The sequence below is a fragment of the Nilaparvata lugens genome, chromosome 8, assembly GCF_014356525.2.
Source record: "Nilaparvata lugens isolate BPH chromosome 8, ASM1435652v1, whole genome shotgun sequence".
In the NCBI taxonomy this organism is placed as follows: Eukaryota; Metazoa; Arthropoda; class Insecta; order Hemiptera; family Delphacidae; genus Nilaparvata; species Nilaparvata lugens.
The window spans coordinates 44,941,866-44,967,580 of NC_052511.1; the positions used below are offsets into that span (position 1 = coordinate 44,941,866).

The 25,715-nt window shown below is 33.7% G+C and overlaps 2 protein-coding genes across 2 annotated transcripts; one reads left to right on the forward strand and one right to left on the reverse strand.

The window, feature by feature from the left end:
- Positions 1 to 582: 582 nt before the first annotated feature.
- Positions 583 to 11,444, reverse strand: LOC111053499 (protein penguin). The gene is made up of 11 exons (XM_022340398.2): positions 11,141 to 11,444; positions 10,648 to 10,866; positions 8,097 to 8,302; positions 7,556 to 7,786; positions 6,829 to 7,037; positions 5,645 to 5,822; positions 4,799 to 4,921; positions 3,758 to 3,912; positions 2,869 to 3,014; positions 1,722 to 1,956; positions 583 to 740 (listed from the first exon to the last, which is right to left on the reverse strand). Exons 2-11 carry the CDS (start codon positions 10,847 to 10,849, stop codon positions 614 to 616), a joined length of 1,812 nt encoding a protein of 603 aa, XP_022196090.2. The 5' UTR covers positions 10,850 to 10,866; positions 11,141 to 11,444; the 3' UTR covers positions 583 to 613.
- Positions 11,445 to 11,507: 63 nt separating this feature from the next.
- Positions 11,508 to 24,282, forward strand: LOC111053498 (dual specificity mitogen-activated protein kinase kinase 6). Its single transcript, XM_022340397.2, has 7 exons — positions 11,508 to 11,654; positions 12,400 to 12,553; positions 15,131 to 15,182; positions 15,850 to 16,015; positions 16,854 to 17,090; positions 18,260 to 18,657; positions 19,812 to 24,282. The coding sequence occupies exons 2-7, from the start codon at positions 12,547 to 12,549 to the stop codon at positions 19,945 to 19,947; spliced, it is 996 nt and encodes a 331-aa protein (XP_022196089.1). The 5' UTR covers positions 11,508 to 11,654; positions 12,400 to 12,546; the 3' UTR covers positions 19,948 to 24,282.
- The last annotated feature ends 1,433 nt before the right edge of the window (positions 24,283 to 25,715 follow it).

Genomic DNA, 25,715 nt, shown 5'->3' on the forward strand with positions numbered 1-25,715 from the left:
ATTTACGGCGAAACGCGATAATAGAATTTCATGAAATTTGACAGGTATGTTCCTTTTTTAATTGCGCATCGACGTATATACAAGGTTTATCGCATGACCACCTTCCTATTTAAAAAAATAAAGTTGCTTTCAATATGGCGGAACCAAGATGGCGGACCAGATTTTTGAAGTAATAGTAAAGTAGTATTTTCAATTTGAGTAGGATCCCCAATCATTCCTACCATTAAATTACCTTTGTGTATAAGATATTAAGCCGTTCTCGGACTTTTCACCCACCCTGTATATAAAGTAGTATATTTTGCTTTGATATTTTGGAATTAAGTATTTCTTCTTCAGAATTTTAAATGTCAACATTTTTGTGAATATTTTTTTGAAACATATGTGGTAATTTCATGGGATAGGTCCCACAATTAAGGAGAAACAACCCCATGTGATGATGTGATAGTTGCAAAGGCAAGCTGAATGATAATTGGATAGTGAGACTTTTTCCTCTATGAAGGGACTTTACAAGGAACAGGCCTGGAAATAAATAATACAATACATATAGGAGAATAATTGGGTTTGTTGAAGAAATCAAAAAGATAAAATATGAATACTGAAGTCTATTCAATAACTATACAATTTTTTTATACAAAATTTGCGATCCTTTACTAGTTTGCTTTGATAGTGTTTTGAGAATGTTCTTGGAAAACCTCTGCTTGAGACTGGCTACACTGTCTTCATCAGCCGATTCCAAGATCCTGGAACAAAAATTATACGGGTGTAATTTAGAAAACGAAAACAAGATTAAATTTTTATTAAATTTTACATTGAATTTCAAAATTTGATTGAGTTTCAAAATGGCGGCTGATTGAAGTTTTAGTTTTTAAAAAAATAATTGATAAAGTTCAATCAGCCGCCATTTTGGATGAGAGTATCATAGAAGATTTTTATTGATGTCATCTTTCTCAATTTGAAAAGGCCTTTGAAATGATGTATCACACAATGGGTTTTAACGTTCAAAATATTTGAGTTGCAACCCCTAATTTCCTTAAAAACTAAAACTTCAATCAGCCGACATTTTGGAATGTCATCTTTCTTGGTTTAAAAAGCCCTTTAAAATGATGTACCACACAATGGATGTTTACATTTAAAATATTCGAATTACAACCCCTAAGTCACCCCCTTATGAGGGGTTGAAATTCAGTTGTACGTGAAAAGATAGAGTATTTGACCAATAACTTATCCTGAAAGTTACAGTATTATATCTACAACAGTCTCCAACTTATTAAAGGGTTCCCATACATATGACTCACTCAGTATGTTATTTATACTGATTAGTAATATTATGCTCATTACACTCACTCATACTATTTTACTCAATATTGGATTTAATTTTTCTTTATAAAACTACAGAAACAGTACGTGAAGAATCTCTTCTCCAAGTAATTCATCTAATGTTCTCATTATACTCATTTATATATACTGGTTATACCAATAATTCATCAAGTTATATTTCCTCTCTGTGTAGTAAAGGATAGATAGGTAGAGCTGAGTCAGCATTATGTATTGTCTATTGTACTGTAACTTATTGAAGGTGGGAGCGCTCAATCTGTGTTTCTCTGCGCGTGCTGTTAACATGTCTCAATAAATAAAATATTGTTTCAAGTTCAATCAACTTATTTCCCATATAGGCTAAAATCATCCATGCTTTCTTACACTACTAGGTGATTAAAACTCACGTGATAAGAATAAAACAAGCCCTATTTATTTTGATCCAGTCTAGCAGAACGGTGTCAGTGAGAGCTTGTGTGATGGCCGACGAGAAAGTGCTCTTGCCAGCAGAATGGCAGTTCTTGTCGTTTTGCACTAGCTTTTTGAGTGCGATGTGCAGACCTGGGTCTTCGATCAGATTCTTCTTATCGGGATCTGCGATCAAGGTGGCCACGGCTTTCTGTGCTGATGTAAGACTGTCGCCTGGCAAAATAAAGAAAATTCAAATTTGCCATAGATACTAAAATTATTCAGAGACTGAATGGAGGATGTCAAATCAGCCAAATAACATTTTTTTATGAAATTAGAACATTTTAAGAACAAACTATGGGAATATAATTATAGGAACTTGAATTTATTACAAGACGGTGGAGATTGTATGTTGTAACACTTGAAATGAAATCTTATTAGGAGCACAAAAATTATATTCCATCCAATCCTAGATTGATACAAAATATCAGGATACAGGAGTGGAGTTCAATTATTTTCAGTTCATTTCTCGTAATTGTTAGGGTGTGTACATACTAATGTGCCATGGACACGCCCATTTCACTTTTCATTAGCTGATGCTAGACATGCTTATATATCTGTATCTTACTATTTCTCCACAAATAAAGATATCGATAAGTATTTCTCCACAAATAAAAGATATCGATAAGAATGGCACCAGCTGATGAAAAGTGAAATTCACTTGTTCGTGGTGCATAAGTCTGTACGCACCTTTACAATGATATTGGAATAAGGAAGACTGAATTTCAAAGTCTTAATTGTCATAACATATTGATTGATTAACAACTGAATTACAAAATTGGAAAAGGTTGTTGAAAATAGAAAAATACTTTTTCAGTGAGTTATTATTCATGGAAATTTGGGAGATGAACATTATTGGGCTGAGCATATTGTTCCCTCTCGATCATAATTTTGTATGATTTGTTAATAATTTAGTGCTGATGGATTAAAATTGTTAACAGAAAAAATTGATTCAATTTTCAAATATTTAATATTATAAATTATGCAAATTATTGCAAAAAGATTAATTTATAAAAATAAATCCACTAATATCAGGAAATACTTTTTTCAACTAGATTGAATTTGATGTTTTTAGCTGAACTTTACCTTGTCCTGCTTTCAGAATAGCAAGCATTAGCATAGCTATTGAAGGACTAGCTAGGAAGTGGGCAGGATTCTGAGCCACAAAGTTCAGTAACGGATCTATCACAGCTTCCAAAAGTTCCTTGGTTTTGATTTCCGGGTCCTTTTTACTGTAAAAAACAAATAGAACTATGAGAGTTCATTGGACTATTACATTAACATTACATTTTTTACACATACAAATGTGTTGATAGAATTATTATACTTCCAAATCGCAAATACAATAAATTAGGCACTACAGAAATTTACTATTTATAACACATAATTTTTTAGTCATTGATCTAGAAAAGCTACACGCTAGCTCAATCTAGGAATGGCGCAATAAATTCAAAGAAATTATTACGCATGAATAATGATGGTACAGTATGTTGGTAGGATGCATTGTTGTAAATCAATGTTAAAGCTTGTATTTTATTTTTTCAAGCGTTGTTTTTACAAACCTTACAGATATGCTACTACTGAAAAATATACTAGATTATAAAATTGAGTCAATCTAGACTTTGTAGGTCTACATGTGATACGGAATTGAAGAAAATAAATACTTTAATAATTCAAATTGAAACAAGTAGAAAAATTTCGAATTAAACAAATTGAATCATACTAATTTATGACCTAGCTTTTTCATGTGTTATAGTGTTGGAGAAACCTACTAAAATAATAATTATAACAATAATTCGAATGCATGAATTGAATAAAAAAAATAATCAGGGACCTAGCTCGTTCGTGAGTTATAGTGTTGGAGAAACCTAATGTAACAATTAAAATCGAAACAAGTTTTAGGCAAGTTAGAACGAATTGAATTACACATTCATATTGAAGGAATGTGACGTAAACGGATTTGAAGACAGCCAACCTTGTTCCGCCGGAGCAACCTTGACGTAAGAGATTGATCTCTTCGGGGTGGAAGTAGGCTTGGTCCCAATGAGCTGTCAAATGCAGCAGAACTCTGCGCCCGATCTCGTCAGCTGATATCGCCTCGATATTTTCTAGTAGTTCAGGGATGAGAGCCTGATGGGATGAGAAGAATATTGCATTACACTCAAGATTAACCAGCTCATGAAGATATCTCAATGGTAGATCACGTGTTCATAGAGTATAGTAAGAGAGATAGTCAGTTCTAGAAATAACCTCAATGATTGATTGAAATAATTCAGACTTAGATCCAGTTTCTGGGACACTTATTAAATCTAATGGACAATTGAATCTATATTAAGTCTATATGTTTAATGACCCATTGAATTTAATACGTGTCCTAGAAACTGTGCCTTATAGAAATAAAGCAGTCAAAATTTACTACTTGAAAAGAGAAAAGTAGCTCTCATCAAATTTGCTTCTATAGTGAGGTTATAAAGGTAGTGGAGAAAGATGGGAGAACAGCGTTGCCGATTCTCTGCCTTGACAATGCCTTCTAAAGAGGATATCTTATGTAACTGTTGATTTTCATGTTAAAAACAGCCATTCATATTTTATTCTTCAAGAAACTATATTTTTCAATGACTGAATAAAAAATGGTTCATAATATATTTCTAAGAGATTAAATATTTTGTTAATTATATTTCTACATTGTTGAAAAACGATCTGGCAACATTTTAGAGCTAGAAAAAGATAGCGCTATCTGTTTTTTCGAATGATAAACAAGGATAGCAAAACCAACGTTGATCGAATACTGCCTATTATAACGTGGACCTAACTAGCTGTTTTTGGACAATATTTGCAGTAGAAGAAATTTTCAAGGTAATTGACAGCAAATAATTTGGATTTTCCTTAAGTGAGTATTGATTTATAAACGCAATTAAAACCAGGTTCTATAATAGCAAGATATGAATTGAGATAGAAGCTGAAGGAGGCTAGATAGAAAAAGATAGCAGTTGTATACAAAATCATTTTTACATACCTTTTTGATTAGAACAGTGTCATCCACAGCATCGAAAACAGCTAATAGGAGAAGATGACCATTTTCAAGTTCCGATACTTCTTTCACTTTTCCTTTCAAAGTTTTAACAACTGTCTTCTTTATCTGAAAGTTGAGAGATACAGATAAACAGTTACATTGAGTAGAGAAGGGTTTATTTGTATCTAATATTTAAAATGATACTACGTTTTATCATAATAATTAAGGTAACTCTTTATCGCTTAATACAATGTTCTCATGATTTAAGGTAACTCTTCATTGCTTAATGAATTAATGTTTCTGAAATTCACAAGTTTTGTCCCAGCAAAGTATAAATTTGGGATTGGTTTTCCAACTTCTAGTATTATAGAAAACTCGTAGCAAAATTCAAGTTTATGCGAATTTACAACTGTTACGGAGTTGATTAACTTCGATTAAATAATGTGAAATTATCGATCAAATTTATGGAATAAGGAACTATCTTATCACATTTGAAATAAATTCAATATGAAAACAAATTGGATAGATGATTCAATGTATAGGCTAATTGTAAAATCGAATGATGATCTGATAGTCTCCTCAAAATTAAATTTTATTGCAGAGCAGTGTTCAATGACTATGTTTTAATTACTTTAATATTTGATTGTAGATTTCAATTACTTATTTAATCTAAGGGTGATGCTCACATGAGCTCTAGGCTTGTGCGTGAGTAATGAGACGGATGATGATGAGAGATGAGTGGAAATATAGCTTTGGCTATATGAACCACCGGGAAGAAGACTACGTTTCAAGTATCTTAATGGTTGATTATATGTGTTAATAATTAAAACAGAGTACGAAGTAAGTTACCTTGTTTGTTCCCAGCCAAACAATCTTCATGGCCATGATGGAGCCTTCTCTGGACGTCAACAGCTGCATCACAGATTCGCAAAGAGAGTCGATCAGCTCCGTCTTGCCGTTCTCATCACAGTGATTGAAATAGTCAAGCAGTACACAGTGCAGTAGACTACTCACTAGAATGTGTTGCCTGCAAAAATAAATGATCATACCAAATTGTAATTCATTTTAGTACGTATTCATTACATTGCTGAATTGGATGAAAAAGTGGAGAAAATTCTAATGAGAATAGTTCATCAAATAGAGTGCACTAAGATAAGAAGCTGAGTTTTCAATAGCATAGACCCATATTTTGTTGAGTTCCATGAGTGAATGGCATTATTGCATTTTATAATATAAACATGTTATTCTACGATGGTTTTAGAGTGAGAACAAAATTTGGAAAAGATCAATAGTATATTTGAGATCAGGTTCTGACACTATTATCCAACACAACAGAGACTATTTTCACTGGATATCAGAATTTCAATTAATGTTATAGCATGAAATGGAAGAAGTATTTTCCAAGTTAATTATCAGGTATTTTGCTTGTGTCAACAATTCGGCCAACACACTACTCTCGCCTTCAAATATAAATTAGCAACAATGAATAATGCCAAGTCACATGTATGAATGAAATTAAATTAGGTATAATTAGTTTTGATGGTGTCTTCGTCCATTCCGAACTTCATTATATTAACACACGATTTTTAATGTTTTATTCAACGGAGTGCACTCAATTATTCAAGTAAATAGGCAATTTCGTTCACTAACTCTCTGGAAAATGGTCAGTGGCTGTTGAAAATGGACACATGCCATTCTAAAGTACTCCAGTCAGTAAGTAAACTTAATTGCTTATTTACTTGGATGATTGATTGTACGTCGTTGCATAAAACATTAAAACCGTGTAGAATTAGATGGTAGGGGTCATCAAAAAATATAAACACAGTAGATCTATTGAAATTTTTCATGAAACAGATAATTATTGAAAGAGGAATGAACCACCTAAAAATTATTCTCAACATGAGTGTCGCCTCTACTGTCTTCAGTCTACTGTCGCCTCTAAGTACCGCGAATTAGATTGGGCGTGGTAATAACACTTATAAGCTATTCTGGTATTTATTAGGCTACATAAAGTAATGAGAATATCTACGTACTTAGTCAAAGCTTTGTAAACAATGCATTTGGTAGCTGACAGGATAGCAGGCTTCAGATTTGGAGCCTTGTTGAATAGATCATCGAGACAGCTGGCATCTTCTTCCCTTTCAAGTTTGGCTAGTTTACCATACAACTCCTGTCGCATTTTCAACTTCTGGTTTTTCGTGGCCCAAGTGCTGTATGCCAGCTCCAATGCTTTTGTTCCGATCTGATAATGGAAAATTACACAATTTTATTGATAATAAATATTCATGATAATTGAATCATTTATGATAATAATTAAATACTGAGGTGATATTCTAATATTATATTATTTTTAGCAGTGGCGTATTCTCAAGGCTAGGCTAGGAGAGCTACAAAGCCCAACTAATTTGAAGCAATGGAATTCGAAACAATTCATTACCTACAATTTAGGTATTGAATATAAGTAATTATTTAGGTGATGAATTATTTATAAGTAATTGGTAATGAATACTATATAATTGTAGGTATAATAATATTATAGGTAATGAATTTAGGTAATTCATCATATTGTAGATAATAATTATAGTTTATTATATTATAGGTAATGAATTATTTGAAGCTTTTTCAGTCAATATTTTCCACGATAATCTGAATAAAGATTTACAACGAATGGGAAACATTTTGTATCTGAAAATAAGAATCAAATCTAAATTGATGATGAAGATAGGTACTAGGGATATCAAGTAAGTTATAGTCACATACCGTATGGTTCAGCAATCTTTCCACATTTCCACACATGGCGTCAACAATTTTTGCTCGATTCTGTGGTGTGCTGTACAGAAACAGCTTCTTCATGCAGAAGGACGCATATTTTGAGGTGGATATCCTTACAATGTGGGGTAGAAGTTCTGCACATATTTCATTCCGAATTGTGGCTGAACCGTACTTCAAAAGACTCTGTACTGTTCGAGTCATGTCGTGTGAATGGATTATCTGAAATAAAAATTAAAACGAATTGAAAATATCAATATACAATTTCAATCCAATTTATTTGCCATTTTATAAAATAGGCCTAATACAATTTTTCTCTACAGTCTATCATTAAGCTATCATTGCGCCGATTAATGATGCACAATGGACAATACACAAAAAAAAATACAATGAAGAAATTGAAATAGAATGCATATTTTCAACGCAAACAATCATAGACATAGATTCATTTGGACAGGAAGTGAAAGATATATTCATTGAAAGATGGATAGGTACAAAAATAAATGTTTTGTTGATATACTTGGCAACTTACATTTTGGTAATTCGTTTTCAGAAGATCGTGCATTTTCACCACCACCTTATCTTTGACGTCTTTCTTGACATTATGATTTCGTAATTGTTCCCACATTTTCTTCACTTCCAAATTCATTTCATAGAGGGGCTTAGATTTTAGTCTCTTTAGACGCAGTTCGGTCTTCTGTTTTTTTATCTCAATCCAATTCGGTTTGCCTTGTGCATCTAGAACAAAAAATTGAACAAAATAAATTGTAAAATTCTTGGACAATCACAAACTGCTAAATTTCATCAAGTTTTGATGACAACTTTCAGACTCAGAATAGTGATAAATATATAAAACTCACTCACTGACTGGAGCATGCTTTCGAAACAAATGGGATTCATTCATTGAATAATTTATTCAATTGATCATTTAAGAATAGAATAGTCTCGAAAAGAAATAATGAAAAGATTTGCTGCACAAGAATTGTGGATACTCATAACTTATTGACCAATCAATAATTTGAGTAATGAATCATGATATATAAATGATGAATTATTGTCGACAGTTAAATTAGAAAATGAATGACATTCACTAATCATCCTTAAAGTGGCAGGTGCCGCTGGTGTTCAGTTCATTTGAATCATTAAGAGCTATTGACAGTGAGTGTATGGTTGAGATTGTTAATGGTTTCAAGACCGCCTACAACTAGGATATTATATATTATGGTTCCCGTCTTTTTTCTTTAGGGCTACTTTAAACATAAATAAAAATATAAATATTAGTACCATTTTAAATTATTTTATCACAACATGTTTCGGACATTAATGCCATATTCAAGTGCAAGTGTTGTGATAAAATAATTTAAAAGGTTAGGCTACTGAGATTTATATTTTTATTTATATTATGGTTCCTCTTTTGAAGTGTTTAAGAAGGTCATTGATGTTTTGATTGATCTCCTACTTGTGCTTCTGGATGTCTATTTGTTGAATGGAATATTCCCTGCTTGCTTTCAAGTCTCTAAAACCATTCCAATTTTAGAAAAACTCTACTGTGGCAGGTAGCCTGTCTCTATACTACTCATTATTGCCAAGATAGTTGAAACATCAATAATGATACAGTTGAAAAGGTATCGAATAGGTTGAAGGGTGATATTCTCGATTTCGTAAAGAAAGATCACAACCTCTGCCCTTTTTTCTATGGTTGAAACCATATATCGGGCTTTTGAGAGTCGTAAGTCAGTAAACCGAATACTATGTGACTTAGCAAAGGCGTTTGATTGTGTACCGCATGATGTCCTGCTAATGAAGCTTCCAAGGTATGGTGTACATGATCGTGCATGGGGAATGGTTGAGAGTTATGGTGGATCGCCGGCATTTTGTCCGCATGATGGGTGGTTCGAGGTGGAAGGAGTGAAATATGGTTCTGTGTTGGGCCCTCTACTGTTTATCGTCATGATAATTGATATTAGTCTGGATGGTTCAAGTATGCTGTTCGCATCACACTTGTTGGTCGATAAATGGAACCCTTGAAGCCAAGAACAAAGCTCTAAACCTTTTTGAGGAGGCAAAAGATTGGTTCCAGGCTAACAGAATGTTGCTAAATGTGGGGAAAACGCCGGAGCTGATGTGTACGGAGCTTGGTATAGAAGGTATGAATGCTGCACCAGTTACTCTGCTGGGCTTCAGTATTGACAACCATCTTAGCTCAAGACAGCTCGGTTTGGAATTTTTAAAATAACTTGGTGGCTGATTGAAAGGAGCTGAACGAGTGTTTAGAGGACAAAGAGGACAACCTGAGTGACCTAATCTTAACGCTGACTCTTGCCAATTCAATTCAATTTTCGTCATAAGAAATTTTGGATTTGTCATTTTTGAAATTCGATTTTGTCATAAGAAATTAAAAAACACAAACGTTCATAAAATTTACACTAACTATGAAGATGGCATGTCAAAGAGACAAATAAAACTGAGTGATCTCCTCTTCACTCAAGGAATAGAGTGGAAGTTTAAGAAGTAAATTTTAAAATTGTTAATCTTCCAATACACGGACACACAATGGGAGCCTGTTGAATATTTTCAGGGTGTGAATTAGGAAACTGGTTTGTGATCGGGCCAATCGCAATTGTGGCAGGTCTGCATCATCACGTCTTCTAGTAAAATAATCATGAACCTGGCCTCTTACTTGAAATTTATGTAGCTGTTCTTTTAGAAACATTAACAAGGTAAGCAGGTACTGACTGAAGACTGAGGATCCGTAGTTCTTTGAACAGTGGCCGGCAATGTTCCAGGTATGGCAAAAATGTAATGATGCGGATCACCTTTTTTGAAAAAGCAGAACCTTCTTACAACAATCCACATGTCCCCAAAGCATTATCACATAGTTGATAACTGTGGAACAAAGAATGGTACGCAGTCACCAGGTAGCTTCTTGGCACAATATTCCTCAACTTCCATGTTGATGTGCTGGTCCCAGCAGCACAGATTGGGCCAATCTTTAGTTATATTATAACTCTAGTGCTTACGACGTGATCTAACCAGAAATACCCGGTCATTGATCTATTGGAATATATAGAAATTAAACTCACCTTTAATTTTGTCGAACAAGTTCTGCTTCCTATCAACTTTACTAAATCCTTTGATTTTTCCAGTCTTCTTAGGCCTTTTCTCAAACTTCTTTTCGCTGTCAGTTTCCATTCCTTCTACAGATTTGGGTTTTTTTGTTGAGATGGAACGATCACCACTCAGCTGTTCAGTTTTAGTAGTCGAGGATTCAAATTTCCGTTTCATTGCTGAAACAATGTAGTCTGCAAAAAAAACATCTTCATGTTGAAAAATTAAAAAAAAAGATTACCTATTATAATTCATTATTGCTAGAAAGATAAATGTCAAAATAATTTTATCCTATAGTAGCTGTTTAAGAGTTATAACATGTTCTGCAGTTCACTGTTCACTGTTTACTGTTTACAGAGCAAACTAATGCCACTGCAGAATATATATTGTCATTTAAGCCTATGTATAAAATAATAAGCACATTTTTATAATCCTAATTAAAATTTAAGGTATTTAGGAAAATTTTACCTTTTAACAATCAACTGAGGAAATTCACTAAATTTGTTTTGAAATATTGAACATGTGGACGACGATCTGCCTCTCTCCAAAATAGAATTTGAGGTTAGGTTTTTCAGGAAGAGGCAATGCCATCTATATAATCTATATATCTATTTGGTGTCTCGTCTTCTGTGACTTTTTAATTTAATACATTATTGAAATATAATTAATCCTTATTAACGTTTTATGATCAATTTAAGTCTAAAAATTATTTAAATATTTTTATCATCTGTTCTTCTAATTTATCAGCCATGAGTAAACTGCTTGACTCACTTGACTGCTCTGAACTGTGATACAGCATAACCTTGGAAGACATTTTGAATTTAAATTCACAGCTGTTTATTTTGATGTAAAATTACTAATCCCACCACCATTCTGAGTTTCTGAAATTGAGTGGGAGGTTGTGATATTGAATAGCCAGTTATTCCAGTTATCGCGTTAATACTTGATTTTGCCGACAATTTCTTGCAATTTTTAAAATCAGGTATAGTTGATTATTTTTCAAATTAATCTACAAAAATATGTCTATTACTTTATATTAGCAATTTATAGTGCTAGAAAAAGCAAACTCCAGTCAATCATGTTTACCACTTGTCAAGGACTAACCGGATTTAACAAGTGTCTATTTACAAAAATATTCTATTTTGTCCTAAATGTCCTTGTTTAATTGCTTCTTCTTTTTGTTACTATGTTGTTTTCATAAATTCTTTGTTAAACATTATTGTAATTATATATAATAATATAGATCGTCGTTAATCGTAATGATAATATTTAGGTTATCTTTTGACATTTTTATTTTCTATCAAGTTACTTACACCTTACACATTTAAGTCACCTAAGTTACTAAGTTAATTATCTCAGAAATAATAAGTTATTAATATCAGAGGTGCCAATAATTATAAATTAGTCCATTTTTTAAATAAATTTTCAGAATATCTATGGCAGGACATAAATTATGTAGGTACCAACTTACATGAAATAGTTTGAAAATATTGTTTCTACATTATGGATGTTTATGCTAAACCTTTGTTTATTCATTATCATTTCGCATTATTCAAGCAAACAATTTATAATCATATTAGGCCCAAAGCATTTGATTATTATGCATGTTTAACTTATAGCTTTTAAAATATACCCCTGGTCTATTTTAATATGTTTATTCTCTTTATAATTCTAGTGTTCACTGTATTAGTCCAAGTTAATTCATATAAATAATGTTTTAATTCTAGGTCATTACACCACATATTGTTGAGCTACAATGAAAATGAATGGAAAAAGTGCTGCTGATTCAGGAACGTGAATATTCAAGCATGTTTTAATTTTTAATTCAGATAAAAGTTAAAATTGTGGTAGTAATTTGACTTATTCAATACATAATGGCAGGTGAGTTCAATTAATTAAATTACATCACTTTATATTTATTTAAGTTATAATGAAAAATAACAATAAAATAGTTTGAACAATCATTATAGAGAAAAAAGACTGAAGAAAAAAAGGAAAGCAAAATAGACTAACTGACTAAACGAAAAAGAGTTTTCATGTAAAATGTGAGCAAAAACTTATTATTCGCTCAATACTACTTAACTTGATATCGGTAGAGCGTGTGTGGAATTGAATGAATTGAGTTATAATATATATACATTGGGTTCGTATATTATTTCAATCAACTGATAGTTGATCATATAATTATGTTATGAAAAATCATGAAATACCTATCAATTGAGAAAAGTAGGAAGAAAATAGTAAGTACTGTAATCAGGAAATATGAAGTCTTGAAGAAAGATATAAGCTTTGTAAAAGTATAAACTTTCATGATGTCTTGAAGAAAGATATAAGCTTTGTAAAAGTATAAACTTTCATGATGCTTTTGAACGTGGGAGTTTTCCCAGACGAGCTGAAGATTTCCAGGACTGTTCCAATCTCTTTTGAGCCTTTGTTTGCCAAAATCATGAAGGTTGATGAGGGAGTAGTTGATGGCCTATTTTGTGAGTGAAGATCTCTTTTTATCTTGCCAGCATGGCTTTCTAAAGGGTAGATCAACCATCACTGCTGTTGAAAAGTTGAAAGCCTTACAATGCATGACCTCAGTAAGGATTTCGTTAGCATTTCTCATGGTGTTCTGCTGAAGAAGCTGAAGTCATATGGAATTGGTGGGGCAGTTTTCAGCTCTCTGTCCTCTTACCTTGACAACAGACGTCAGGTGGTAAGTATTGATGGCACCTCAAGCAGTGAATTGGTAATGTACGTTGTACCCCAGGGATCGGTTCTGGGCCCTCTCCTCTTCATCTTTTAATGACATTAATCTGAGAATGAATGCTTTGGTATATGCTGACGACACTACACTGATCAATAGAGGATGTGATGTGCAGTTGCTGGGACAAGCTGCTGATCATTCTTTGAGGTCTGCTAAGAGCTGGTTCAACCAAAACAAGTTGCTGCTGAACAAGGACAAGACACAGAAGCTTATCTGCTCCTTGGGACAGGCTGGTCGGGTGGAAACTAATATAAAGTTGCTGGGATTTTCCTTGAATACCAGAATAAGCTGGACAAGTCATATTGTCAATGTTTGCTCCAAGCTGTCCATCTCGCTCTATCTTCTGTAAAAGTTGAAATCTGAAATTGGTGCCGGATACCTCCTCACTGTCTACTATGCCATGTTTCACATCCATGTCTGTTAGTTATGGACTTCACCTGTGGGGACCCTCTGGACGACTTGGTGATGTGCTGCTTCTGCAGAAAAAGGCTGTTCGAGTGCTGACGGGCAGTGACTACATGGCTCTTTGCAGACCACTCTTCAAGAAGTTGAAAATGCTTACTGTTGTAAATCAGTACATTCTTGAATGTGTGGTTCGCATCAGAGACAGAGCTAGGAGTGCTGATACTCGTGGTGAGATACATGGCTATGTAACCTATCAGACTCACCTTATCTAAATGCCAAGATGCCGTTTAGCAAGGACTCAAGAGTTATCCTTTCATTGCATTCAAAATGTTCAATAAGCTGCCAGAGTGAGTCAAGGATAGTGGAAGTGATAGACAATTCCGAGCAGTTTTGAAATCTTTCTTGGTGGAGCATCCATTCTATAGCCTGAGTGAATTTCTTGATAGTGAGATGACATTTTGAAACCTTCTTGTGACATGTTTTATAAACCCTTGACACAGTCTATCCAGCAGCGCTGATCAATGACAGGATAAAACTAAAACTTTTACACAGGAATAGCTTATTATCTCGCAGAGACAATTTATGAGATATTGATATAATATGGTCTCGCAGAGACCAGAAAGCTAAAAATATAGTCTCGCAGCCTGAAGTTGATGCTTTTTCATAATATGTTAGTATTTTTAAGTTATGTGATATACTGGAAGATATTGTATAATTAAAATACTGATAATCCGCTAAATATCAATCAATCAATCAATCAATCAATCAATTCATTTATTTCACAAACAAACATAATACAGAATAAAAAATAAAGATATAAAAAATGTGAAATAAAAGTGGACACCCCTAGGCATAAGCCCGATTGGGTAAATAAATCATATATAATAGTTATATGGTAGATTCAATCTGAAAATTTCAAATTGAAACTATCGTTCATAAACCATTTCTTCATCAATCCAGTTTATTCTAATTCATCACAGTTGAAGTTGTATAGAATTTTGTTCAAATTCTTCTTAGTTTCTCTTAATTTCTTCCGATCTCTTCATCACAGTCCAAAGATCGGGGAATTGTCAATGATTTCCATCGATCTTCTTGTCAATGTCAACGGCAGTCAAATAGGCAGATTGGCAGCGAGTGTGTCTTGCACCGCTATCATCCAAAGTGGTGGTATTTGTGATATTTAATAAATTCCGTCACTTGATAGTATGCTCTTGTAGTAAGATACTTTTTTCAGTTCCTTGTGGAATGTTTGAAATCTCTATTCTCTTCTAATCAAATCTCATTTGTTTGTGTTTTTCCAGAAAGGAAAAGGGGGCCGCCCAAACTTATTATACCCAAAACTGAAGAAGTAATGTAAGTAATATTCCTATTAGCGTAGTTTGATAATTAGTAGTTATACTTTTTATTTTTCTCATAAGCTTCTCAAGAAAATAAAAGTATTGATGATCTAGATACCGTACCAAATATAATTATCATTCAAGTTTTAGCTGGGATGAAGACAATTCACCAATAAATCTATTCATTAAAAAAAATTCATATAAATTTTATTCATTTATTATATTTTTACGACCTCTCTTGGCCAGCCAGGTCACACAGTACTATTATTACTACTGTATTACAAACTCTCAGAAACAAATTAGAACTACTGTTTACGTGTAGCCGCCTAATCTTCTTTAGAATCACACATCTCTAAAAAAATATTATATATTGAACATTCTACCCTCTAATAATAGGTATAAGACTGGAGAATTGAAATCTAGCCGTTTCTAGTATAAAATACAAATTATTAGATAGAGTACAGGCCAGAAAGCTTGATATTTTTTGAGGATTCTGGATTTCGAGTTCTGTGAACTCCTCTGACACTTCAAGAAACTTCCTTTTCCGGTAAGAACAATGTTTTTATATTATCTGAGTTTAATCGTAATTTGAAAAATCCTCTATACCTATTTTCTGAGCTTTTATATAATTATAGAAATGATCTACTTTCAAAATTTAATACATTTTTTGTTTTTCCATACAGACAACCTCCCAGGAACTTGGACAAGCGCACTACAATTACAATAGGTGACAAAACATTTGTAGTGGAGGCTGACGACCTCGAAAAGATCTGTGATCTTGGCAGGGGAGCTTATGGAATCGTAGAAAAGATGAAGCATCTACAGTCTCAAACAATCATGGCAGTAAAGGTACCATTTTTTTATTAGTACTTATCAACCTACAACATAACACATTACAGATGACAATAATCTTCGAGGTGGTTTACAATATTGACTTGGAATTTTCGTTTAATAATGATAATACATGAGGGTGTCATTACATTGAATTCGTATGTGTGAAAGTGAAAGCTTAGTTTGCACTTAAGAAATGGCGAGTCCCTTGCAAATGTTCGGATCTTTTTTATGATTCTATTAACTTTTCTCCATCTCCCTTTTCTATAATTTGAACCCCTCTTTTCTCATCGTCGTTTTGACAGCATCTCTGTGCCTTTTTCAAATTGTTCAATTTGGATAAAACAAAGTTCATTATAAAGATTGTGAACGAAATAACACACCAAAGCTAAAACAAAGCATCTTCTTTTGGATTTAGATGAAGGTTGGCAATTCATTGTCGAGAGTTTATATGAAAATTTCATTCAATCTAATGTCATAGTATCCATAGACAATTTTTCATTTAAAAGAATATAATTTTGAAATGATTTTAGCTATAGTCTCTCGCTGAAGTACACCAATTATTCACTCCACTCTTTGAACATTCTTGTCTCAAGCTGGTTGTCCTTTTCCCATTCAGTACCGCGGTACCCATTCAGTACAAATCATCGCCCACGTGTCCTAAATTCTCGCCATGTGTGCTGTCCACTTCCACTTGGTGATTTGTGCTTCTTCCTACACATATTGATATTGTGTCTGTGTTAATGAAATATTTTACTATTGTCCTCTCTAGAATTATTTTTATACATCTTACCCTGTGAATCAGCTTGAGGCCAACACACTTGCCAATAATCTGTTGATTTAAACATTTTTACAGAGAATAACAGCTACGGTGAACACACAAGAGCAGAAACGACTACTGATGGACCTGGACATCTCGATGCGATCGTCCGACTGTCCGCACACCGTCCAGTTCTACGGCGCTCTGTTCAGGGAGGGCGACGTGTGGATCTGCATGGAGGTCATGGACACCAGTCTCGACAAGTTCTACACAAGGGTCTACAAACACAAACGCAGCATACCTGAGAATATACTCGCCAATATCACGCTGGCTGTAAGTTGGATCTGCTCATTTTACTTGTCATTTTGGCATTTAAAAGCCTGGTCTAGATTTGCAAACAAGTACCTATCAGGGATTTATCTTACTTGTATGAGGGTTACTTACTTTACATGTATGAAGGGTTTGTCAAATTGACAGTTTTATGAGAACCTCCTTATACAAGTCAATTTGAAACTTTGTATGAATGGTCATAAAAGCATGGAGACATGGCATGATGAGCTGGATCACTAGAGAATTCAACTCTTTACTTTCTATATTATAGCTGTGTTGTGCGTGATGTATCCATAATAAAAACACAAATAGAAGTTGTGAAACCACTTATTAAAAAGTCTCCATTTTTTTCTTGGATTTGCTGCACAATAATGAGAAGTATCTTGGAGTATACCTCAGTGAACTAGCAAAAAAGAAAGGATCACTCCAACACTAAGTATTGAAGCTGTCCAAAGAAAATCTGTGAGAATGTTATGTGGAACATGTCTCTCCTTAAATACAAGTGCACTGCAAGTCCAGGGATACCTTGAAGATGTGTATTGGTATTGTTGTACTGTCACATGCATTCTGGCACTGACCCTTCAAACCATGTATCAAAAGACATTTCTCACCTGTCGGGAGAGGTATTGATATATTGATACTTAGAATTATGTATTTCCAGGTAGTGATAGTATTGTAAAATATTGAAATATTTATAAAATAGTTTATATCAATAACAAGAAAGTTTTTCATAAAAGAATAATTTAATGAATCAATTATTCATTGCATGTACATTTTCTACAAATGTTTGGCAGTTCGTCATATATAAAAACTAACAACAATATAAGCAACAACAAACAAAATAACAAGAACAGCAAATCAATTAGTTAGAACAATCATTATTCAAATGTCCAACTCAAATGCTGTAAATTTACATTTGTAAATTAGTTGAGAATAATTATCATTAAAAGAAAATCCAAAATAAATGCTGTAAATTTCTATCTGTAAATTAGTTAAGAATTGGCAGATATGGCAGCACCCCCCGAAGAACTCTGCTACACTAAAATTCTTTGTTTATTAGCCAGTTTGTGAGGCAATTCTTTCATTCCTTTTTATTCTTCAGTTGTGATATATAAAGTATCACCTATTCCGTTTCATTTTAAAATTCATCAGTTGTAATGTTGGGTGGTAAGGTGGTGAGCGCACTTCACTACCTGCACTCGCAGCTGAAGGTGATCCACCGCGACGTGAAGCCGTCCAACATCCTGGTGTCGCGACGCGGGGAGGTGAAGATGTGCGACTTTGGTATCTCTGGCTACCTGGTCGACTCGGTCGCCAAGACGATCGACGCCGGCTGCAAGCCGTACATGGCGCCCGAACGCATCGACCCGACCGGCAACCCGTCGCAGTACGACATCCGTAGCGACGTCTGGTCGCTGGGCATCTCGCTCGTCGAGCTGGCCACCGGGGCGTTCCCCTACAGCAGTTGGGGCACGCCTTTCGAACAGCTCAAGCAGGTTGTCAAGGACGATCCGCCCCGTTTGCCCGAGGGAAAGTTCTCGCCAAATTTCGAGGACTTCATCAGCAAGTGGTTAGTGCTCAAGCAAAATATATCATTCATTTAGGTTTAATGTTCGTATTCAATCAACTACAATACAATACAATTCCATTTTTAATGTGTTGTTTTTATGCCTTCTTCAAACTACTGTATGATCTATAAGTGTTTTTTCAACCATTTTTATGTTTTCGTTTATTCAACACTACACAAAAACCGGTAATAAATAAAAAATAAATAATTCCAATCAAAAAGAAAAAACATAATCATTATAAAAAAATACAATGAAGCTTAGAAAAATAAATTGATGCCATGGTTGCATTTCGAGGACCTCATCAGAAGTCCCTGATACAAAGCTGTGAGGGGTCAAGTTTGTAGTAGCTTGATACTATAAAGCTAAAAATATGGAAGGGAATATTTGAAAATGATAAAATATTAATAGACTAAATACTAAAAAAATCAAATCAAGAAACGTTAAAATGAAAAGTAACCCATCTTACATAGAAATTACATTAGTAATAATCTAATAGTAATAAACTTCCATTACAAGCAGTTTTCATTAATGCAAATACGTGTAACGCTAGATCGCTTGCATATGGTACACATTGGTCAACGCTAACTGGGCAAGCAAATAATGGCAGTCTCACAAACTTATGTTCTCCTGACCAAACACTACAGAAGTTCTCAAAGAAATTAGAAATATACTGTGTATATGTAGGCATTTGTGACTTATGAGCTTTATATGTGGTGTGTATCAGACATACGCTTAATAATAAATTACGATACAACTAAAGATCAAAAACAAATATAAATACTCTTAGTCGAAAAACCGTTGGTTCGAATACCTTGTATGCCATACGCTTAATAATAAATTACGATACAACTAAAGATCAAAAACAAATATAAATACTCTTAGTCGAAAAACCGTTGGTTCGAATACCTTTAGTTTTCAGAAGAGTGCAGACTTTGAACGTGTGAATACTACTCTAATAACTAAAAGTATTATTTCGCGGTAGAATCTTATACAAAACTTTTATCTCACTATAGATAGAATTCTTGATGAAGCAGCGGCTATTTGAACAAAGCAAGTGGTGCTTTGCGCTGTGCATGTTTCAAATATAAGTTAAATTGCGGAAAAACAAATTATAGTTAATTTGTGGAATTAATGTTAATTTTGTGTTGTGTTTCAGCCTGCAGAAGAGCGTGGACTCGCGACCGAACTACACCCAGCTACTGGAGCACCCGTTCTGTGGCGCTGAGCGCAGCACCCCCACCGACATCTCGGCGTTCGTCTGCGAAATACTCGACTTACCAGAAACACCATAGTCTCCACTGGCCTCGGCCATCCGAGCATCACTCAACTTCTCAAACTTTTTCACCAACTTCAGGCGTGAGTGAAACTGTAGCCCTAGCCTTACCATCAATCTGTAAATAGGTACCGTAGCTGTTATAAGAGTTTCAATCTAAAAACAAGAGATGTCATGAGAGTTTATCAGAGTAAATCTAAAACCTAAAGATGTTATGAGATTTTGAATCTAAAAACAAGAGATGCAGTACTCTATGTCAAATAGGTTGCTGTTATGAGAGTTTGAATCAAAAACAAAAGAATTACCCATTTATGTAATATATGTGTATTATGATCTCTTTGAAAGATAGATACTGTTTGCATCTAGAACCAAGAGACCTACTACTTCTATATTTGTCCCATGTGCACCATTTATATTTAACGTTAATCTTATTTTGCATGACGATATGGTCGCATTTATTATTATAATGTGTTTTATTCTGGGTTTAAACCATTAGCTGATCAATCTTATTTTAAACCAGTATGGTGCAAATGGGCCTTAGAGCCATATGCACCATCTCAGTTTGAACGGTGATTGATCGGCACTAGGCTCTAATCACTACCTCCGTAAACTAAGCCGTAGTGCATTCGTGTGACGTCAGCACAGGTAGGGCTCCTACACCAATAAAAATTCGTTGATTTCAGCTGATCTATATCAGCTAGTGTTTTTATTGGTGTAGGAGCCCTACCTGTGCTGACGTCACACGAATGCACTACGGCTTTGTTTACGGAGGTAGTGCTCTAACACGGAATGTAACACAGTCATTATAATAAATACGATCATAACCTCATATAAACCTAGTTTAGTGTTGAACGTAAATGGTGCATATGGACCTAATATATTATGGTCTCTCTCGATCTGGAAAACTATAAGAATATATCATCAAATTTAGGGCAGAAATGGTTTCTTTGGCTATAAAAATCATTACCTAAAGTACTTGAGAATCTTATTACACTATGTAGTTAATGTAGATTTAGAAAATATCACCTATATTACCCTTCATATTTAGGTGTAATTTATTTTGTGACTTGATCTAGAAAGTATCACCTACATGAGGATTACTATTACCCAAGATCTAGAAAACATCACCTATACTGCTCTATTTATTTAGGTGTAATATGGTATGTTAGAATCTAGAAAATATCATCCACATGTACGTACAAGATCATATTTATCGATGTATTCAGAGTTAATTCATAGTCTTCTAATCCATGTGATATTACCTACAGAAGAGATCATAATAAACTATCTGGAAAATATCACCCACATGAAAGTCATATAAATCGATTTATTCTGTAATGATAAAGTCTCTCTTTATCCAGTAAATATCATAAGTACATAAGGGTAAAACGAAGACAATGCATTCATTTGGTCAATACTAAATTTTGGAGAATATTTCTTCAATTTAACACCATCTAAATGTACTGTATCAATAAATCGTTCCTATTCAACTTTGAAGCTCTCATAAACGTGAATTAAAATGTTCTGCATACGTATTAGTAAATTTACACCCCACAATTTATTGTTTATTTTGGTATTGTTCAATTTCAATTTTCTATATTTACGGTTGCTAACCTGAAATCGCCATTTTCTTGTATTGTACTCTAAACTTGTAAAAATAAGTGGTGATTAACTGAAAGAACAATGTACTGTATATAATTTAAGGCAAGCCTTAGCTATGTTATCTGTATTTTAGATAGTATTCGAATGATAATTACTATAGTAATAGGATTTATTTGGTTATAGTAAACTTACAGAATGAAAAACCAATTTCATGATATTATATTGTTGTGTTAACTGTTACTAAATGTAAGTAGTAGGATAAGTGTGACAAAAATGATATTTCATTATTTTATGTGTTGTGTGTGTGTTATTTCAATGAAATAGAGATGTTACTTATTGTGGTAGCAATTATGGGCGAACATATTTGTGTATTGTATTCGTTATTTGAATTGATGAAAGTATAGTTTTGTAGTGCGAGTGCGGCTGTCTGTCAAATACTGAAACAAAGTTCATGTTTGTTTACAAGTTATTGTCATTATTGCGACTATTTTCTTGATGAGCGTAGTAAATGTAAATATTGTATTTATTTCTCAATTATCCAACATATTATTACAACAATTAGAATTAACCAAATTATACGTATTTAAGGGCCACTTTCTAGCCAGTAAAAAGTTTCGCAGCTATCATTCTCAATTATTATTAAGCTGTTTGCCATTTAAATGAAGCCATTAATTATGTACATTTCCTAAGATTTCTTAGCCATTTGAATTCGACACCCAATGAGTGTCGTCTAACATCTGAAAAATATTGAAAGTTAGGACTGCTCAATGATTTGTTAAATAGCTGCAGTATTTCAACTGTTCAAATATAGATTAATCAATGTTCAACATCATAACGATTTTCTCTTTAACCTTTTTGAAACAGATTAGTAAGCTTTGATTCGCGGTACGGAATTACACTCTTATCTGCTCTGCTTTTGTTTTCGTGAATTGTTTCGAAACATTTGGTGATGGATTATAGAGAGAATTTAAACTCTTACTTGCAAGTAAATGCTGGCGAGTCAATTGAACCGGTCCATGGATCGGTGAATCTTTGCGATTCTCGGAATTTAACTCAATTGGGGATTCTCTTGATCATGTTTTCGGGTATTGAAATTCATTTTTCCCAATAAATTCAGCTATGGTGTAGTAAGGTATTGTCATGAAATACTGCTTCAGCTCCTTCAGGAAATGTGGGTAGGAATGTATCAGTGACTTGGCAGGATGCTAAAGTAGTGTGAGCCAGCGTAGATTGGGGTGCACTGGTATTTGCCGATCCTATGTTGCGGGAAATCAATATTTAGTCGGCTTCGGGAATTGCTATTATGTTGATTAAATCAGAGTTCAGGTCTTGTTGCAAGAATGATTGTTTCTGTAATACAGATTGAGATCACTATCTTGATTTGAATTCCTTGAAATCTTGCCTTACAATATTATTCTTGATGCTTTTTTTGACAGCGAAGTATTCTATCCATAAAGCTTCTTGTTGATAATCCCCTTACTACAATTCCATACCGCAACAAAAAGGCAAAATATAATGATACTCGACAAATGCTGCTTTCTCATATTCAATGCTTCTAATTCTCCAAACAAAATAAATGGCTGAAGAGAGTTTTTTTCTTAAATGGTTTGTGTATTCATTCCGGTTCAGGTAAAAAGTAAATTCGTATGACTTTTTGTTGGTGGAGAGTCCCTCGCAGGAAGTTCCCACCTCGCATGAATGTATCATTTAAGCCGTCAATGGGCCTTACTACTGTCTAACTTACATACTTCAGCCGGGACCGAAAATTTAACGTGCCCATCCGATTCAGGTTTTGGTCAAACATCACCCCAAGAAACATTGTACGGCCAGTTCTATCCGTGTTGCTTTCTGTCTCGTGTTCTTGCCTTTGGTTGGGTGCAAAAACCATCTTTACAGTTTTCTCCCTGTTAATTTGTAATTTTGAAGTTATTGCATACTGAAGAGCCTCTTGGAATGCTTAATCTATACTGATGTCTCTGTCCGACCCTCTTTCTGTTGGAATCATGATTGTGGTGTCATCCGCAAACAGTACACATTTATGATTCTCTCAATTTTTTATAGAAAATCATTGATGTAGGTCAGTTCCTTGAACTGTAAACGTTTTTCCAGTATTAGTCGTGCCGTAGCTGAAAACCAGGGAACTGAAGCCATTATTATGAAGTCGAATCGTCTCTTGTGCATCTTTTCATTTGTCTTAGTAATCGCATTCTAGCAAGACGGAATCCTTCATCAATGTTTCTTTCTCAGAACCCATGCCTCACTTCCATAAACTAAAGTAGGAAGACTGTTTCAGCATTCTCAGAGTTTAAGCCTACCCATCACTAACTCATTTAACCTGAGGATATTTGACTCCAAGGTGTGGCTGGGTAGCTCAGTTTAATGAAGGATAGGATCCTCTGAACTGAAACGTAACAAAAACGTGGCTCTGAACGCGGAAGAGGAAACATTTCGCAGAGCAAATTTTTGAAGATATGGTATTATGTTTGTTTTATAATATTGAGTTCAACATTTTTATCGATTTGAAAAATTAAAAGCTGTTGGATCATAGTTTTTGAGAAAAGAAAAATAATCAGCGAAGAATATAGTCTGAACATAACCAACTTCTTGATTGTTGATAGCTCTAAATTAGGAATGTTGGTTTTAAGCCTGTTGTATCATCTCATATTATTTTGTAATGTATTGTCAATAATAATAAAAATAATATATTGCTCATCTTCACAATAACTTATGAAAAATTACAATATAACTACAATAATACTACTTCTACAAAATAAAAATAATAAGGAATAGATTAATTCATGATACATTTGAAATAACTTAGCACAAGTAGCAAAGTGAACTCTGGAAAAATTTATGTCTACATACTAGGCCTACTTATTTTGTAAAATTTACATCAATTATACTTGATACTTTATGACACAATATAGAATTTTTTAATACAAAATATTGTACTTTATCATAGTTTCTCGAAACGTTTTCAAGGTCTTAGGCGATGTTCGTAAAGCATATTAATGCAGTATATATTTTTTTATTTGTTAATATTAATTGAAACAGGAAACACAGGACATAGATAGATTAAAACACTTAGTGCCGGTCTCCGAGCTCAGGATTTAGCTAAGTTCTAGACCTTAAACAGCTGGAGTCAGAACATTGACTTTCAAAAACGGGGCGTAGTCGCAGTTTTTATGACAGTAGACGTCGTTTTTATTTTCTCATTTCTATTACTGGAAACGTTTCTTCTTGACGAAATTAAGCATTGCTTAATAATTCAAAATAGCTGAAATTTTGCACTATTTTCTCTTTATTTTATTTTGTGTTCAATTTTCTAGTTTTTCGAAATTTAATTCAAACGGTACTTTGACAATGACTACGAGTACACCCCGTTTCGGAAAGTACATTTTCTGACTCCAGCTGATTAAAGTCTAGAACTTGGCTGAATCCCGAGCTCGGAAACCGGCCCTTAGAAACTTACATTATCTTTGTCGACCGTGCAGAGAGTCTTTTTTTTTGTTTTATAATAATTATGTGATCGTGTTCCAAATTTAGTAAAAGTCAAAACCAACGGTAGTAGGTTTTATTCTACTAGTTTTTTTTAATTGCACTAAGATTATTAAAATATTTGTTTATAAAATTGTACTATAATCTTTAAAAACTCAGGCCCGGTTGCACAACAGCCGGTTAAATTTAAACCGTGTTTAATTCTACGATAACCAATCAGAGAAGCCGTCTTTTCAAAAAACCCTTCTCTGATTGGTTCTCGTGAAATTAATCACGGTTAAAATTTAACCGGCTTTTGTGCAACCGGGCCTAAATCTATTTGTTCGATTGTCCTTTCGTAAAAAAACTCGCCCCTTTGTATTTTGTATTCAATTTATTTTTTCAATAGCTCCCTAGAAACTCTTTTATCAATGTATAGGAATTATCAATGTTGATATTTTGAAACTTGATGTTCTAAAATCAGAACAGTATGAGAAATCAGCAACTTGAAAACTATGTTTATTTCCTTGAAAAGTTATTTTTTCCAACGATTGCCATCATTATACATGCTCTGATCAGAAAGATCTCATTTTTTTATTTTTAATTCAGTATAGGGTTTAATATAATATCAGTATAAAATACAATTCACATATGAGGCTTCTCATACATAATTTACGATATTTAATGGTACTGAAATTCTCCCACTTT